The 18,140-nt window shown below is 43.2% G+C and overlaps 1 protein-coding gene across 2 annotated transcripts in view; it reads right to left on the bottom strand.

The window, feature by feature from the left end:
- Window positions 1–14,206, bottom strand: part of LOC121585125 (ephrin-A5) — a 114,159-nt gene extending 99,953 nt beyond the window's left edge. The window contains exon 1 of one of the 2 annotated variants that reach the window (XM_041901491.2): window positions 13,059–14,206. In XM_041901491.2, the coding sequence (XP_041757425.1) occupies window positions 13,059–13,183 (125 nt within the window). In that variant the 5' untranslated portion in view covers window positions 13,184–14,206. The remainder of the gene's footprint in view (window positions 1–13,058) is intronic. The other variant, XM_041901490.2, reaches the window with a different exon arrangement.
- Window positions 14,207–18,140: the final 3,934 nt, after the last annotated feature.

Below are 18,140 nucleotides of genomic sequence, written 5' to 3' on the forward strand. Positions count from 1 at the left end.
AGAGAGAGAGAGAGAGAGAGAGAGAGAGAGAGAGAGAGAGAGAGAGAGAGAGAGAGAGAGAGAGAGAGAGAGAGAGAGAGAGAGAGAGAGAGAGAGAGAGAGAGAGAGAGAGAGAGAGAGCGAGAGAGAGAGAGAGAGAGAGAGAGAGAGAGAGAGAGAGAGAGAGAGAGAGAGAGAGAGAGAGCGAGCGAGAGAGAGAGAGAGGCTGTGTAATATTCCTATCCCATCACTGAATTCACCTTAGCCATCTGGAATGAACAGAGAGGGTTGGCTAGCCACAAAGACCCACACAAATGATACAGTGACGTATTAGCCAGCCATCAGTCAGCCAGGCCAGCCACAACACTGGGCCTAAATCTAACACAGTGCATGCTGGGTCACCCCAGCAGGATCCTCCAAAACCTAGGAATTATTACTGACACATCTACTAATAATCTTTGGGAGAGACAGACAGCGGAGAGAGCGAGAGAGCATGCACGCAAGAGAGAGAGAGAGAGAGAGAGAGAGAGAGAGAGAGAGAGAGAGAGAGAGAGAACCAGCTGCCAGGGTTGTAAGGGCGGTAGGAAGAGAGGGGCAAGATGGAGATCAAGAGAGGGGGAATGAAAAAGGCATGTTTCTCAAACAACACCCACACAGCTTACAAACAACCAGCTAAGTCTCAACTACGATTCCACATATCTTTACCCCAAAACATCATTCCATCACACCACACTTTCCCCCAAAACGTATTTATAAAAAATTATTTAAAAAGTACTGCATTTCTCAATTCTGACTGGACTGTACCAAACAAAGGGTATTAAAAACTGAAGTGTAGTGATCCTTAGAAAAACACACACAGGAGGCTGTAGACCCAGGCTCCGTTCATCACCTCTGTTTATCCTGGAGGCTTAGGGCACTTTGGGGGCTCCCCTTAAGTCTCTCTTATCTCATTAGCCTTTTAAACTGATTAATATGAATGCCCGGGCTTTCTAAGAAAGGAGGGAAGGATGGAGGGAGGGAGCGAAGAGAGAAAGAAGGGAGGGATGGGGGGATTTGAGAGGAAGAAGGGAGGGATGGGGGGATTTGAGAGGAAGAAGGGAGGGATGGGGGGATTTGAGAGGAAGGGGTTTTGTGTCACAGGACAATGAGCTGATGGCTTTTTAAGCCTCTCAGTGACTCCATGGTTAATACCCTGGGTAGTAACGTTCGATTCAAAGTCCTGGGGATAGGGGCTTCGCTCCACACTCACTCTGAAGAGATTTGGGGAGTAAAAAATAAACATAGAGAATAAATACTGCAACTTGAGCTACACCAAATAGATGAACTCTACTTCTTAAAGAGAGCAAAGCCGTTTTTGAGTGTGTGTGTGTGTGTGTGTGTGTGGGGGGTTCTCTGTGTGTATGCGTGTGTGCGTGCATGTATGTTCGTTGGGGTGTCATATTTGGTTATCTGGGATAATGTTTTGGATTATCCAGGGAACCAAAACTGGGCCTTGAGGAGAGGAGAGGGTGAGGATAGGATTTAACACACATTCCGTGGATCAATTGCTTCCCTTGTATGGTAGAAAATGAGGTCATTAAATAGTGCTGTGGTCTGTTGTAACAGTACTGTATACAGGGGGTTTCTGCTGGGTAAGGTTAACAGTACACACACTCACACACTCGAACATCAAACCCATATCAAACCGAAGGGTGAGGGAGATACAGCTAAGCCAATCAGATTCCCTCCGGTAGTATCCATTTTTGAACAGGATTTGATGTCCTCTCTATACAGAGGAGTAAAGGAGTCTACTCTACCTGATCAAACAATGGTTGAAGAAAATAATGATGGGTCTAAAATAACTACTTTTAATAATATATCCCAGTGATAACAGTATTGTAAGTGGAAATCACTCCACAGTCTCTCTCTCATGAATACACACACATACACACACACAAAAGGAGTTAAAGCATGTGGCCTGAACCGGAGAAGGGTTAATCCTTTCTGCATAGACCCATCCTACCCCACCATCACTGGGAGGGAGGGAGGGGGGAGCTAGCTACTAGCCAGCCCTGTGAAGAAGTGAGTTAACCAGCTAGTTCTGTAGGGGAAATAAGGTAGCAATGTGAGAGAAAGTAGAGAGGGAAGCTAGTTAGCTCTATGGAGGGAGGGAGGGAGGGAGGGAGGGAGGGAGGGAGGGTAGAAGAAGGCGGTTAGAGTAGAAAGGCAGGGAAGGAGGGAAAGGGAGGTGTGAAAGGAGTGACGAGAGGGGTACAGACAGAAGGGTGTGAGGGGTATACAGGGTGCCACCTCCTCACCACTCTCCTCAGCCTCACTGTAGCCCTTGGTTCTAAGACTCTGTCTTCCCCTTTATTTCTCTCCTCCGTGAACATGCTACAACTTCAGCTGTGCCCCCGCCCCTCCCTCATCAACTCCTCCAACTGCTCCATCTATCCCTCCCTCCTTTTCTCCCTCCGTTTTAAGTGCATGCATACTTCCAGCCCTGGCCGTGGAGAGAGAGCGGACAGCGAGAGTAGAAACAATGACCGCCTTTCAGCCTGTCAGAACCCGGCGTGTGTGTGTGTGTGTGTGTGTGTTTGGAGTGAGAGAGGGCTGTGCTGGTTGTATTTGAAGCTAGTTTGGAAGCGGCCTAACTGTTTTGTGGCTCCTCTCTCCCTTTCAAGCAGCGGGGCTGAGCGAGGTAAAGGCCTTGTTTCTTTGTATTTGTGTTTAGGGAAATGGAAGTGAGTGGGGAAATTAGTGTTGCACGGTATACCGGTACCACGGTAATATGACGGTACCAAAACATCATGATACTTATGATACCAACATTTTAGAATATCTTAGTAGCTTTTCATATGATACTACCAACCTTTTTAGCCCTACCAATCTAAAGAACCTGCTGGCGCCTGGTATAATATGTTCATAAAGTCAGTTTTGTTTATAAATTAAGTTGAATTTAAGCAAAAGCCACTAGTCTCTTGTATGCGCAGGTTCAATCCTATCCACTTCACTTTCATTCACATATCACGTGGCAGCTGTAATCAGCCAGCAGCATACCCTACTCATCTGCATCTCTCCGTCCGCTCTTCATGCGCATCTATTCCTGCATCAGTTTTTATAAATATAATTTAGAGGGGATGCAGACCATGATGAATCTTCGGTTGTTAGATTTGTAAATGTATTACATTGGAGCAGCGCGCAAAGCCAGCAATGTTGATACATTGTATCATTTAATCGCCTGTTCTAACCAAGAGCACAGAACAGTCTGAGTAGACTTTGCAAGTTCACTGTCATGCAGACTGAGTGCCAGAGAGAAAATGGAGCACCGCTTCGTGACAGGCATGCTTGCAGCTTTACAGCAAAGACAACAGCTTGTCTCTAGCCTAAACAGTTCAAAGAATATGACCCATATTACCGGAGATACATTTTTTTCTTTCTATTGGGATTCACAGACATTTTAAATAATTTCACAAGACATGTCGTGGGCCATTTTAAACTAATGCTGGGTCGCTAATTATTGGTTTGATAACAAACAACGTTGTTCAGTCATGTGACCTAGCTAGCTAACAACCTGGTAACTTCACAGTAGGTTTAGGTACATTTGATTGGCCCAGGAAGAAAGGAAAGGGTTCTGCTACTCATGAGGTAGGATTCATATAGGCCTAATGTCAGCCTAAATCAAAAATCTATTTCTTTCTGGTGCTCCATAAATTCTGTTTGGTGCCTAACGTTGTAAAAGTTGGGAGCAGTGTGTGTATGTGTGTTTGGGGGAGAGAGGGAGTGGTGTGTGTGTGTTTATGAAAGTGAGGGAGACAGAGAGTGTGTGAGGAAAGGAGGGAGAGTGTGTGTCTGTGTTAACTGAAGAGTAAAGAAGGTTTCATGCAGTGTTTTCCCCTTACTGACACAATGACATGCAGATAATTATGCATGTATATTCCTACCTTCCATTCCTCTAGCCAAATCACAGGTAGGTTTTTGCAAATTTGAGCAAATCAGCCATTCTACGTAGTATTCTATTATACACTGAACAGTGGGAAGTTAAATTCAATGTGTTGTATTGAGTAGAAGTGTGAACAAGCTTCCAGGGGACAGAGCGCACAGGATGCTAGGCCACTGATTTTTTTCCACCATGGTATTGCGATACTACTCGGTATCGTGGTACTTGGCCTGGTATCGTATCGTTTGTAAAATGTTGGTATTGTGACAACACTAGGGGAAATACTATAAAGGTGTTGAATGACGATATGCTAACACTAGCATTATCTACGCTAGACTGATGCAGACAAACAGACCAACTGCTGTGCTTCCAAAACCCACATGCTGAGACATGCTGGGCTTTCAGTGGCTCTGACTGGCTGTACACAGATGAGGAGGTGGATATACTATGTCCCTCTGATGAAGGTACAGTATGATCAACACAATATGTTACCTTAAAGGCTGGTCATGGCTCACATCAACACCGTTATCCCAGAAACCCTAGACCCACTCCAATTTGCATACCGTCCCAACAGAGCCACAGATGATGCAATCTCTATTGCACTCCACACTGCCCTTTCCCACCTGGACAAAAGGAACACCTACATGAGAATGCTATTCATTGACTACAGCTCAGCATTCAACACCATAGTGCCCTCAAAGCTCATCACTAAGCTAAGGACCCTGGGACTAAACACCTCCCTCTGCAACTGGATCCTGGACATCCTGACGGGCCGCCCCCAGGTGGTAAGGGTAGGTAACAACATATCTGCCACGCTGATCATCAACACGGGGGCCCCTCAGGGGTGCGTGCTCAGTCCCCTCCTGTACTCCCTGTTCACCCATGACTGCATGGCCAGGCACGACTCCAACACCATCATTAAGTTTGCCAATGACACAACAGTGGTAGGCCTGATCACTGACAACGATGAGACAGCCTATAGGGAGGAGGTCAGAGACCTGGCCGTGTGGTGCCAGGATAACAACCTCTCCCTCAACGTAATCAAGACAAAGGAGATGATTGTGGACTACAGGAAAAAGAAGAGGACCGAGCACACTCCCATTCTCATCGACGGGGCTGTAGTGGCGCAGGTTGAGAGCTTCAAGTTCCTTGGTGTCCACATCACCAGCAAACTATCATGGTCCAAACACACCAAGACAGTCGTGAAGAGGGCACAACAAAGCCTATTCCCCCTCAGGAGACTGAAAAGATTTGGAATGGGTCCTCAGATCCTCAAACATTTCTACAGCTGCACCATCGAGAGCATCCTGACTGGTTGCATCACTGCCTGGTATGGCAACTGCTCGGCCTCCGACCACAAGGCACTACAGAGGGTGGTGCGTACGGCCCAGTACATCACTTGGGCCAAGCTTCCTGCCATCCAGGACCTCTATACCAGGCGGTGTCAGAGGAAGGCCCTAAAAATTGTAAAAGACTCCAGCCACCCTAGTCATAGACTCGCTACTGTTATTTTACTGCTGCTCTTTAAAAAAAATTGTAACACTTATTTTTCTTAAAACTGCATTGTTGGTTAAGGGCTTTTAAGTAAGCATTTCACTGTAAAGTCTACACCTGTTGTATTCGGCGCATGTGACAAATACAATTTGATTTGATTTGATTTAACGTTATGGAGCAACGACGTATCCAGCATTTTTATCCAAGCACCTGGAGTCATGGTACAATAAGGTGTGCTAACATTTCCTTCCTGAATTTCATATTCTGCCCATCTAGAAGCAGCACTCAGTAATGCATGGGCTGTACTCATGGAAAGGGACGTTAGGGAATAAACCCAGCAGACTGTGACAGTGTCAGACTGGGGAGAAGTGAAATCATGACCAAGGCAGCTTTCTGTTCTAACGTTGGTGACTTTTCATTAATCTATTGCATCGGAGCAAGAGTGTACCGGTCAGCTACATTCTTTTCTCTAGGAAAACGGACCACACAGCCCAACCATTCGACAATTTCTCTCCCTCTCTCTGTCACTTCTGAGAAATTACCTCATGAGTCATTTATGACGGGCTACAACTGTCAATTAGTTCTTTATTCTAGAGCTGGAGATGTGTCGTCCTCTGGGATCTATTCTCCACACTGCTCCCCAGCTAGAACAACATCCACTCACTCCCCCGCACCGCCAAGCCAGCCAGCCCCCAAGTTAAATAAGGAAAACGTCTGTGAATGTCCAGAGTCAGTGTACTATGAAAGGAATTATCTGTGGAAAATGGGTCTGGTAAAATCAAGGTTTTCAATCAGTTGGTCTCGGTAGCATCACATTTTCCAGTTGCACAGTAAATGGTGATGACAAAAAGAAAATCAATCATTCAATCAAGCCCTTCTGGTCTATTCATGCAAATTTGTTATTGTGTCAAAATGCGATTGAACTTGGAGCGTAAATTAGTTTAACAGTGGAACACAGAAAACAAATCAAGCAAGACTAAATGAGCTGGTTGATATAAAATAAATAAATAAATAAATAATTTTACTACACTTGATCAAAAGCTCCAAAAATAAAATAAACAAAATACATTTTTTTTTTCTCGGCTTCAATTAATATTTTTTTTTACATATATATATATATATATGTGCATGTAGCTATATGCCTGACTTCCCCATAAATTGAATAAGTCCAAAAACAGACACGGAACATAAAATGCAAGTTATGTTTTTGGACTCCTCTCTCTATATCGGCACAGGGCATAAAGAATTGGTGCCATGGGTGGCAATGTTGAGTTACTGCAAGTTCCATTCAACCCGTCCACAGCCAAATCTAAACCTTTGCATAGACCCATACAGTCACCCTACACTAAACAGAAGAAGATGAGCAGTGTGGACAAGGATGGGAAGGATTGGAGGGGTGGAGGACAAGAGTGTCTGATAAATGATTGACAGTTTGGGGTTTGGAGTTGTGGGGGAGGGGTAGGAGGTGGGGGTTGGAAGGTAAGAGACCTGCACAATAGCGCCCACATCTGGTCTGGGAAGGCAGAGCACTCCATGCCACTACCAGCTGCTTCCAGACCTCCTAATAAAAGGGCAGAGGGTTGGTGGTGGTGGGCAGAGGGAGCGGCAAGGAGGGTGGGGGGCTTACTCTGCAAAGGAGGGTGGGGGCCTTATTCTGCAAGGGGGTTGGAGGGTTGAGGGCGGGCCAAGGGTAGGGCAGGGACGGGGACGGGGACGGGGGGGCGAGGGCCTCAATAGTTTCAGACACAAAGGCATGAAGCCGATAGAAATAGAATGCATAGAATATACATCATTCTAAAATTCTGATTCAGAGCTCTAGAGAAGCAAGAACAAAAGACAACGTGTTTATGGTACACTGCATCTACTATCTACCCCTAGGAACTGATCCAGAGTCATTTCTGTGGTTTAGGTCTATAGGTAAAGGTTATTGAACTGGGAAAGGGAGAACTGGTCCCACATCAGTTCTTAAAGAGTAAACCCATAAACAGACCATAAAACTCTCCCCTGTCTCCCATACCTCGGAGAACCCTGACACACAGAAACTAAACTCAGACCAGGTGGATATAGAAAGCATTAGGGCTTGATAAAACAAGCTTGATAAAAACAAACAAAATAGAGGAGAAGCACAGGAAAACCGGACAGGGAATAAGTTATTTTTATCAATGTCGTGACAGAATTTTATAAAAGTACAGTATACGGTCGGACACGTGTGTGTTGCGTAAGTTGGTTAATACTTTATTGTTTCTAAGTAAAGCGTTCCTGTGAAAGCTGAGGGTTAGTGGGCCGGCCGATAGTGGAGTTTCAGCACTCCACTTGACCTTGGAGTGATTAAGCTCAAAACAAAGCACAAAACTGGGCATTGAAATGAGGAACAGGTCCACAGTGAGTCATTGAAATGAGTTAAGGCCACAGTACAGTATGTGCCATGTAGAGCCTACCAGTGCTGAGCAAAAAACCCAAGCCTCCAAGGTTGGATTTTTTTTAAATAATAGTTTGGGGAAATATTTTCTTCTTTCTTAGATGTACGAAATTCATGTTCATGTTATTTATCAACATCACTGTTTAACTTGGACAAAAATCGATCAGAATTAACTTAATGTAAGAATGCCAAAATCGCAAAACACCAACTCGAAATTCATTAAAATAAATCCAATCAGCAAAACTAATTCTCAAAAAGCTTATTTTTTTTGTTGCCAAAAATGCATGTTTCCCTTACAATGACATGCAAGTTCATATAATCTCCAAGGAGTGACAGACATCCACAGACCCCAGTGAAGCTGAGTGTTCTGCCCGCCGCTCTGCATCTCTAACGGGGTCAGAGCCGAGAGGCAGGACCAGTGCTCCCTGACGAACAGCTGAACATCCCACACACATTTTAGTGAGATGTGTTGTGTTGCGTTCTCTACCAAAAACCCCACCCCTACTGTGGTCCCTCCTCTCTTTCATTATAACAACCCACAATGGATACACTTCAGAGGTAGGAAATTAAACTGTTGTTATGACGGCATAATAAGTTAAGCCAAAAATACACAGAGGTTACTTGTTCAAACACTGCATTCAGTTTTCTCAAAAGGCTCTCTTGAAATGGAAATTATTATTATTATCAAAAAGCAGTGAATGCTATTAAGCCCTCATAAAAGTCATTCACATTCATATCACAAAGCATCCTCTTCTCAGTTCATGTTTTTTCGTAATCTTTTAGAAAATGGTTTGATTTCATAATTTATCACACCTTGTACGTTGTATCTCTAACGCGCTCTCCCTTCCTCACTGTCTCCCTCTAACGCCCTCTTTCCCATCTCTCTTTCTCTTTCTCTTAAAAGAATGACAGAGCAAGAGGCCATTAACAAGAACTAAATCAGCCTTAAGTCAGAGAGAGAGAGATTTATTTTTAAACTGACGGAAAATAAGTCAGAGGGTATAGAAAAAGAGAAGCGACAGGGCAGAGGAGAGAATGTGTGTAGAGCATTGGGGTCAAATTCATTTAAACTCAAATCCACTATTACATTTAATGTAAATATATATCTCTTATTAAATAAGACATGGAATTTTAATCAAAATATTTCTGTAATGTAAATAAATAAGGCCTTATTGAGTTTTGAACCCCTTGCACGGATTAGTCTCCTATCTCTCCATAGTTATGGCTACGGTAGAGACCAGGGTGTGTGGTGACTGGCTTTCCCTCTACAGTCTGAACATGTACCGTGCCTGTGTTAGTGCAGTCAGCACACGTGCACACACACAGACAAACACACATGCAGAGTGACAGACAGTTTGTCACGTCCCGTGGCTCAGTGACAGGTAATGAGAAGTCCAACCGGGAGAGATATAATTATCAGACGTTTATGAGGGTCTGAAGGAGAGGGAACAAGCCCTCTGTGACCTCCCAACCCATTATTCACATAGCAATGACACATGCACAGAGCGGCCTAAGAGCTGTAAGGGAGACCAGCCGATCGAGGTTGGGGTCAATAATACAATTTCAGTTCAGTGCATTCGGGATTTACTGTTTGGTAAATATCACATACACACACACCTCAAAGTTCTCCAGCAGACTCCAGCTAGCTTTGTGCTGTATTGCTGTGTGACCTCTGTGTGCCTGTGAGTCTCTGAGTGTGTGTGTTCGTGTGTGTGTGTTCGTGTGTGACCTCTGCGAGACTGTGTGCATCTCTCCAACTAGCACTCCTAGTTGGGTCCATGGAGGGATTCGTGAAATATCTAATTGTATTCATTCATTTTCTGGGCCCAGTGTGGGAGCGAGAGAGAGCAAGAAAGAGAGAGAGAGAGCGAGAGAGAAAGAAAGAGAGAGAGGTCCACAGCTACAGGGGAGAGGGGGAGGAGGAAGAGGAAGAGGAGAAGCAAGAGGGAGAAAGAGGGGAGAGCTCTCACCAGCAGGACAGCAGGGACCTCCTGAGAGAGAACAAACTTCCCTTCATTACACCAAATACTCAAGGTACTGAGAGAGAGAGAGAGAGAGAGAGAGAGAGAGAGAGAGAGAGAGAGAGAGAGAGAGAGAGAGAGAGAGAGAGAGAGAGAGAGAGAGAGATTCACCAGAGTAATTAAGCAGTTAGCAGGTTCCCGGTCTCCTGCTGAAGGTGTGAAGCATCTAAACGCTCACTTCGCTTTGAGCCAAAAGAGCTACAAAAGCCTACAGTCTGCTACCATACACCACTGAACTGTACACTCAGTCATGAGAATAAACACCTACGCTAGCAGATAACTAAGGGCTGTATGATTTCTCCACAATCCCTTTTGGGGAGTAATATTTCAGACAGAGAATATACTCCATACACCACATACAGAGAGAATACATATTTATTTACTAAGTCATCTGTAAGAGCGTCTTTGCTGCTCTCCTCTCCTCTCTCCCGTTTTCTGACTCTGCCCTACAGGGTTGAGAGTCAAACAAACTTGATTAGTGTAAGTAGAAGAAAATGACTAACGTTATTAAACCCTTTCACAAAACCTGTTTCCTGTCCTCGGGCTAGTCAGGACTTCAAAAACAAGACAAGGGCTAGGGAAGCAATCTATTTCTCATATTTTACAAGGACACACAAGTTCAGCGTGTATTGAAGCCTAGTTTACTTCTCCTGGCAGTTTCTTTTTCTCTCTCGTCAATTTCAACTCTCAACCAGATATTTACAGTAAGTTTAGTCAAACGTTTTCATTTCTGTATCTTTCTTTTTTCGTCCACTGGAACTAAGTAAACTGTCAGCCCATCTGGAGTAAATCAAGTGGTCCACAGAGCCGCCAGTCAAAGTCTTTGTGAAAAATGTGCACCCTAATGAAACTGTGTCTATCAGCGTAAGACATCAGATTGAGCCCAAATTTGCGTTACTTGTATTGAACAAAGAGGCACACAAATAAACAGCTGGCTTAAGCTGGAGTGCAGAGCTAGACCACAACAGTCATGGTGGAGTGTATCAGCACTGGGGATCTCTAGTCTACAGATAGAACAGCCCCAACCCCAGCTCTACTAGGCCCCAATGTTCAACTCTACACTTGTCCCATCACCACTAATTGATCTCAGCGATTAAACTTTTTTTTTTTTTTTTTTTTACTTTGAACTGAACATAAGTAGTTATACAAGAACGTCTGTGTAGCTACAATTCATGACTTTGTATGTATTTGGAGAATTAGCTTAGGGGCTTCAAACAACAAATAGTGAACAGCTAAAACTGCATTGGAAATATTTAGACTAGAGTTAATAGTCATTTGGAAAGACATAAATACACATTTCCAGTTAAAATAACACATAAAATAAGCGAAATATGATCAGTAAACACATTTCTGACTATGTAAAGTGTGATTGGCTGCTGTTAAGTTTTCCAGGAAATGTATGGCCCTCTGTGGAAAAAGGCAATAGCTAGACTTTCTATGCTATGGGTCAAGGAAATCTAAAGGTCAACCTATGCTGACCTTATTCTCACTGTAATACTACTACATTGGTGCTTTATTGTACCACTCAATACAAATAGATATTTTCATGAATATGATTAATACACATCTTGGACACACATCTTCTTAATCCTATAGATAACTATGTTTGTAAAACTTACACAAATGCAGTCTCTTTTCTCTCGTGATCAATTTCAATGCTGTTTTAAATTATTCAATACAAATATTTTTTCTACACTAAAATAAAATAATTATTTGGCCAATTCTTGGTGATATCACCCATAACTTGTGGAAAAGTTTCAGATTATAATGTATCCTAAAGGTTACATGCAGACTTGGATGTCCAACATCTTTACTCAATATTCAAGAAAATAAAGTTTGTTAAATCATTTGATATCTAAGAAATCCATTAACTGGGTTTATTTTGGGCAAAATGTGGTTTGGACATGTGTTTGTTTATTACGAACTAGCTGGCCGTGGGCTAATACATTGGTGGATACATTCTACATTTCCTATTTTGATTATCAACTTATTTTAATGTTTGTGATTTTAGTCTGTATGACAATGCCTCCTGAAACTCGCAAGAGGTAGAATACTTTAGTGCAGCAAAAGTGAATGCTTTCAGAACTTATTTTTGACTTTTCAGTCAACCTCCAATTGAATTACAGTATTTACATATGCTATTAATTAAATATGTATGACTTAACCATTTAAACCTATAAACCCAAATAATCGCATAATTATATAATAACTCAAAGTAGGTGAAAAGATTTTGGAAAACAATCCAGAGGGGCTTTACTTTTTTCATCGGATTAAAACATGTTTTCCGAATAACAACAACAAGTGGATTGGATAAATCCTTGGTGAACAGCTCATATCATAATCAAAAGAAAATACAAGAATTAAAATACTAAATTAATTGCAACCTATATCAGACTGGCGAAGCTGTTTGTTCCTGATTGAGTAGGCAAAGCCTATTGATTTCTGATAATCTTTCTGATAAATTGTAAGAGGGATCCGCAAATGTGCGGATCGGCTGCAACTAGCGCCAAAACATAAATTGTAGGCCTACAGACTTGAGTGGTTCCCTTTTCACCCCGCTTGTTGTTCTTAGAAATAAGAAATATGGGTTAATCATGGTGCGATGTTTGACCAGCATTTGCTAACTGGAGTGGAATATCGCTCCTTCAAAGATGAGAGATATAAGATACAAATACGCGCGTACTCCGTCCAAACAACGCAATGATCCACGCGCTATCCTACATGCTCCAACAGTAGGCTTACTTTAATCAAATAACGTTCCATGATTTAACCCGGGGCCTATCCAGAAAACCCGCACTAGCGCCCACTCTCATGCGGGGGATAGATTCAGTAACACGGAATGCGGGCACAGGAACACGCGCGAAATTACTCTCCAACAGTGCGCTTTTCGGGTAACACATCGTAGGCTTATTATATTCAACAGATTTGATAACTTCACGAGTTTGATTACTGTTGATTGTATACAATTCAGTGTAGCCTGTATCCCAAATAGGCTAGCCTAAATCCAACCAAGTGTGCACAGGTTGTGTTCTGTTGCACCAATAGCCTACCCACATTTCTGGGAAATATAACCCATCCGAGTGAAGTGTTCAATAGGCAGTAATCTATACCTTAAATAAAAGGCACCATGCCATCTGTCTATATATTTGATCCACCGAAACGTATTGGTCCACAAGGGCCGCCCCGACTCGCTTCGGCCACACTGGCCGCTCTGAGTGGCACCTACCTGGGGTTGGTTCGGTTCCAGAAGACGGCATAGCGATCGGCCACCACCTTGGAGCTGGGCTCCTGGCTGAATACACACATCCATAGCACCAGAAAGACGAATAGCACCATCTCCACTTGCAGCATCACTACAGCAAAGTTCGGCACGTATTCCTCTTCGATGCGGGTGACTGCGGGATCAGTCCGTTTTGGGTACACTTCAGCAGGAGAGATGCTCTCTCTTGTTTACATTTGTGTGCCTTTTCTGTCCTCTGTCGCAGTTTATGAATGGCAGAAATAGGCAAGACAATTCAACAACAGAAAATCGCTGTCTCCTACGCCAAGGTGCGAGGGGCTTTGATAGCGCTACCTGCAACAGAGATGACGCCTCTCTGGTCCCCTGGAATCAAACTTAATTTGACGACAGTAGCAGGTGAAGTTATCAAATGTGCGTGTCACTGTGGGTAGTGCTTCTCGTTCAGGTTCAGTGTCTGGTTCAGTTGTATGATATGTTCATGGATCGTCAGTTTGACAGCTCCAGTATGCGTAAAAATTACTACTTGGCCAGACAAAATATGTTCACACAAATATACATATAGGGATATCAATAAAAGATTTATAAAACAGTTGTTAGAAAACCCCTCTAATAGACTACAGCAGTCTCTGTACGGTCATGCGCTGAGCTGGATCCGTGTCAAGTTTGAGTAAAGAAAAAGAGCAATATGTGTCCAATCTCGCCCTATAGCTCGCGTCTGTCAATGTCCATGTTTTCAGAGATGGAACTTTGGAAAGCCATATATGCAACCCCCGGTTGTAGTGAAGTCCTTTACTCGTAAAGCTGTCTCTGCTCCGTTCGCAGACTGGCCGAAAAAGGCTGCTATCCTTTCTCAGCGCTGTCTTGGAAGTGTCAAGGGGGTGGGGAGGAGTCCGTCCTCGTCCTCGAGCCTCTCTCATGCGCTACTGCTGGGTGACAGTAGATACGCTTGTTTACCCGGAACCCAAATGGCAGCATTCCACTGCATCCTCTTCATATATAAGCATTGGAGAGAAAAAATAAAACACGCGTTTATTCATGTGCTTCTTTCCAATGATGTTTAGATTCAACCGGACGAGACGAAAGGGACGGTGAGAGCAAAGGCATCCCGGTGCAGCCAGAAAGTGGGTTCGGTTACAGCCGAACGGAGGATAGTCCCATTGGTTTGAATTCTGAATGGGCGTCACACTAACAAAGCAAAAGCCCTCCCCTCCCAACCGAACTAATTCAATTACTATGAGGTAGCTGAAAGTATCGTTTGCACTGGGAGAAGGAGCTCAGGACAGGGACCGAGAAATAGCCTGTCAGATCACACTGATTAACGCACTGCGCAGGCTATTTCATTATGGAGCAAACGGACAGAGACCAAGGTTCGAGTTACGATCTGGACCGACATGGTGGTGTGTGTGTGTGTGTGTGTGTGTGTGTGTGTGTGTGTGAGCGCGCGCGCGCACATTCTCATGAACTCAGAATAGAATCGAACTCAACACACATTCTGTTTTTTTTTTACACACATTTGTAGCCCTGCGTCTATAGCCATCTTATGATTTTAAAGACACTGCAAGAATACATTCTTCATACAACGTTTTTTCATGATGACATGACCCTCGGCAGCGGATGGATATCCAACTTGTTGCAGTGTGGTATCGATGCAGCGCCCAGACGCCCCGTAGTGGAGACGAGGAAAATCATCCAAGGCTACTCCTACAGTACAACTGGCACAACAAAGTCCGGACTGGATCCAGAGGTTATGAAAACATGTTATGGCAAATACTAGATATGTATTTTACAGAGAGTATAGAACACAATAGCTCCGTTAAGATGTATAAAACATGATATTAAATGTTAGCAAGTGATTCTTAAGAGTGAACTATGTGCATAGTGATTCGTCTACATAATTATTAGCTACAATTCTGTTTCACTTTAAATATTTAACAGTTATTATTTCTATAAGCATAAGAAAGTATTGTTACCACAAAAGTTATAGTTGAAACTACACAGATATAAAGGGTTAGCCACGTTTTAACCACTGTGTGACTGAATAACAGGTGCCTGTTGAGCCATAGTATTTTATTCAACCAGCAGGTCATATATAGAGGGGCCAGGGGAAGAATGGGAGGAGGGGAGCTAGGGAGAAGGAAAAGAGGAGGGATGGTGGTGCGGAGGAGGTTAGTTGGGTCACAGCTCATACTTTAAAATAGTCCTCTTGACCTCGTCCTGGTAGCTGGTGTATACTGAACACACACACACACACACACACACACACACACACACACACACACGCCCGCACACAGAGAGATATTGGGACTCAGGCCACTGACAGCTACCAGGAGAGGAGGAGAGCCTAGAGGTCAAAGAACACAGTCGTTTTCACAGCCACTTTAAAGCCATAACTGCATTCCTTTCCTGCTGGGTCTCTCTCTCTCTTTTACTCGCTCTCTCTCCACACACACACAAACATACACCCACAATACACACACTCAAACACACACTAAGAGAAGATGGCTGCCGTTTTACAGCCCTCTAACCAATTGTACTATTATGTGTGTTTTTCCGCGTTATTTGTAATTTATTTTGTACATAATGTTTCTGCCATCGTATTTTATTTTACTTCTGCTCTTTTTTTCTCAACACTTTTTTGTTGTTTTATTCTACTGTTTTATTAAAAATAAATGCACTGTTGGTTAAGGGCTGTAAGTAAGCATTTCACTGTAATGTCTGCACCTGTTGTATTCGGCGCATGTGGCCAATACTTTTTTATTTTTATTTTATTTTATGTCAATCCGTAAAAGGAAGATTGGGCTGCTGTGTATGAGAACCCCTTACTGCCTCCAATTCTCTCTATCAGGGAAACAGCTATTTTTCCTGTCCCCTCTTTAACCAACACAAACAAACAAAACACACACACCAGCTATTCTCTCTGTCCCCCTCTTTAACCTGCAGTCCCATTGGGTGGCCGTGATTACATCTGTCTGCTACAGGCCTAGTTTTCTTCCAGGCACATCCACACGTTCTCATGGAGAAATGACAAGGAGCTTGAACTCTATTTCCAATATATTTTTTTCTTGGAAATAGAAAATGGTTATTTTTCCATTTGATTGATTGGTGTTGAAAAAGACAATTTCAACAAAGAACATTGTGATAGCAGTTGGCCATGTTTTTCAATGTCTATGCAGAAAATTGTAAGTGTCAGAAATCATCTTTTGGTTTATAACCCACACACACAACTGTATAAAGAGAAGTTTAGTTGAACACGGGTCTTACTCGCTCTACTCCTGCTCTCTCCCCCTATCTACCTCTCTCTCTCTCTCTCTTCAATATCACTTCACACAGGAAGCCTTGAGTGTGTCTAATCCATGTACTCACAACATACCAGGGGGGAATTTAACGCTCGGTCCCAAACCAACACAGATCACGCTACACACACACACACACACACACACACACACACACACAGGTCAGTGGGAGTGAGTAGAGGACTGGCTGTTCAGTATGTAGGGTTCTTGTTGGTTAGCCAGATGTGTAACTAGAAAGTAAACAGTATCAGAGAGTATCAGACAGTATCACAGCACAGACTCATTAAAGGGGTGTGAGACAAGAGCATGGGTGACCTTGCTAGTCTGGTGTCAACTCTACAGCTCCACTTCTGGCTGCAATACAGTATCTGTACTCTCTTAGAGGCTGGAGTCAGCAGAAGGGGGTTTTGAAACATCATTTTCTGTGGGGTCTTTGTTAGTAACAGCAACTTTAGCGACAAAAAAATATATGTTTGGAAGCAAACATACTTACTGATCCATTTGTCACTCACTCATCCCCGTCGTGATGGCTGGCGCATAGAGCAGCAATAAACTTCTGTCGGTCTCCAGACAACTTCTCCACTGTGTCGCATCTCTGCTGATGTTATTGGAGCGCAGACTCGTTCTCCGCCATATTGTCTTGGGCCTTCCCCTCATACTGCCCTCTGGAGTCCAATGTATCCATGTGTGGCATCTGCAAAAAAACACAAATTAGAAAAAACCCTAGGTCAGACATCGTGTTATCAGACAACATACAGTGAGCTCCAAAAGTATTGGGACAGGGACACATTTTGTGTTTGTTTTGGCCCCTAAAATCGGGGGACTATGAACAAAAAGTGCTGTAAGTTCTAAATAGTTCACCCGATATGCATGAAAATACCCTCAAATCAAAGCTAACAGTCTGCACTTTAACCTCATAGTCATCATTTTATAATTTTAAGTCCAAAGTGCTTGAGTACAGAGCCAAAACAACACAAACTCTGTCACTGTCCCAATACTTTTGGAGCTTCCTGTATGTAGCTAAAAGAGAATGCATTCTCAGTCTACTTAACTTATAAAATAAAGGTGTAATACATGTGTAATAAAGGTGTAATACGTGTGTAATAAAGGTGTAATAAAGACGTAATTGACCAGAGAGAACATAAACAGGCATACACAGTAGATAAAACAGGCCTGAGCAGCAGGTCCTTTACAGGAGCTCAATGACCACTTAGCCCCTTATCACACACTCACAACTCCTCCAACACTGTTTGATGTGGGGCTATATTGTCTGGGTCAGGGGTTTAGGTCACTCTGGGCTAGTAGGTCTGAAGAGAACAGTTTGACCCTGTAGGCTACCGGTAACTGCACATAGTGCTTGCAGGATAAACACATATTTTTACCTGTTTGTTCTGAAGATTACAATAAAGCGCTTGAGTACCTAAGTGATTTATTCCAGTTACGTGAATTTCAATCAGCAATAAACAGATTAAATACGCATCGCTAATGGTAAAGAGTACTTATGCCATATCTCCTATCTGTGTTGTATGTAGGAAGAGAATCACATTATAAACATGTGTATTGACATGCAGTATGTGATGTGTTCAGACCGCGTGTAGCTCCAGGCCTCATTGGTATACAGATCACACACACGTTAATATGATGCTCTCTCATTAGCTTCGACAATGGAGTCCATGTGAGTTCGTATTACAGAGAACACTGCACATACAGTATGCTCCTGTGCTCTACAGAGACGAGGAGGGACTGCGAGGATAGGTATCACAGTAGAATTACA

The sequence above is a fragment of the Coregonus clupeaformis genome, unplaced genomic scaffold (assembly GCF_020615455.1).
Source record: "Coregonus clupeaformis isolate EN_2021a unplaced genomic scaffold, ASM2061545v1 scaf0011, whole genome shotgun sequence".
NCBI classification, from domain to species: domain Eukaryota; kingdom Metazoa; phylum Chordata; class Actinopteri; order Salmoniformes; family Salmonidae; genus Coregonus; species Coregonus clupeaformis.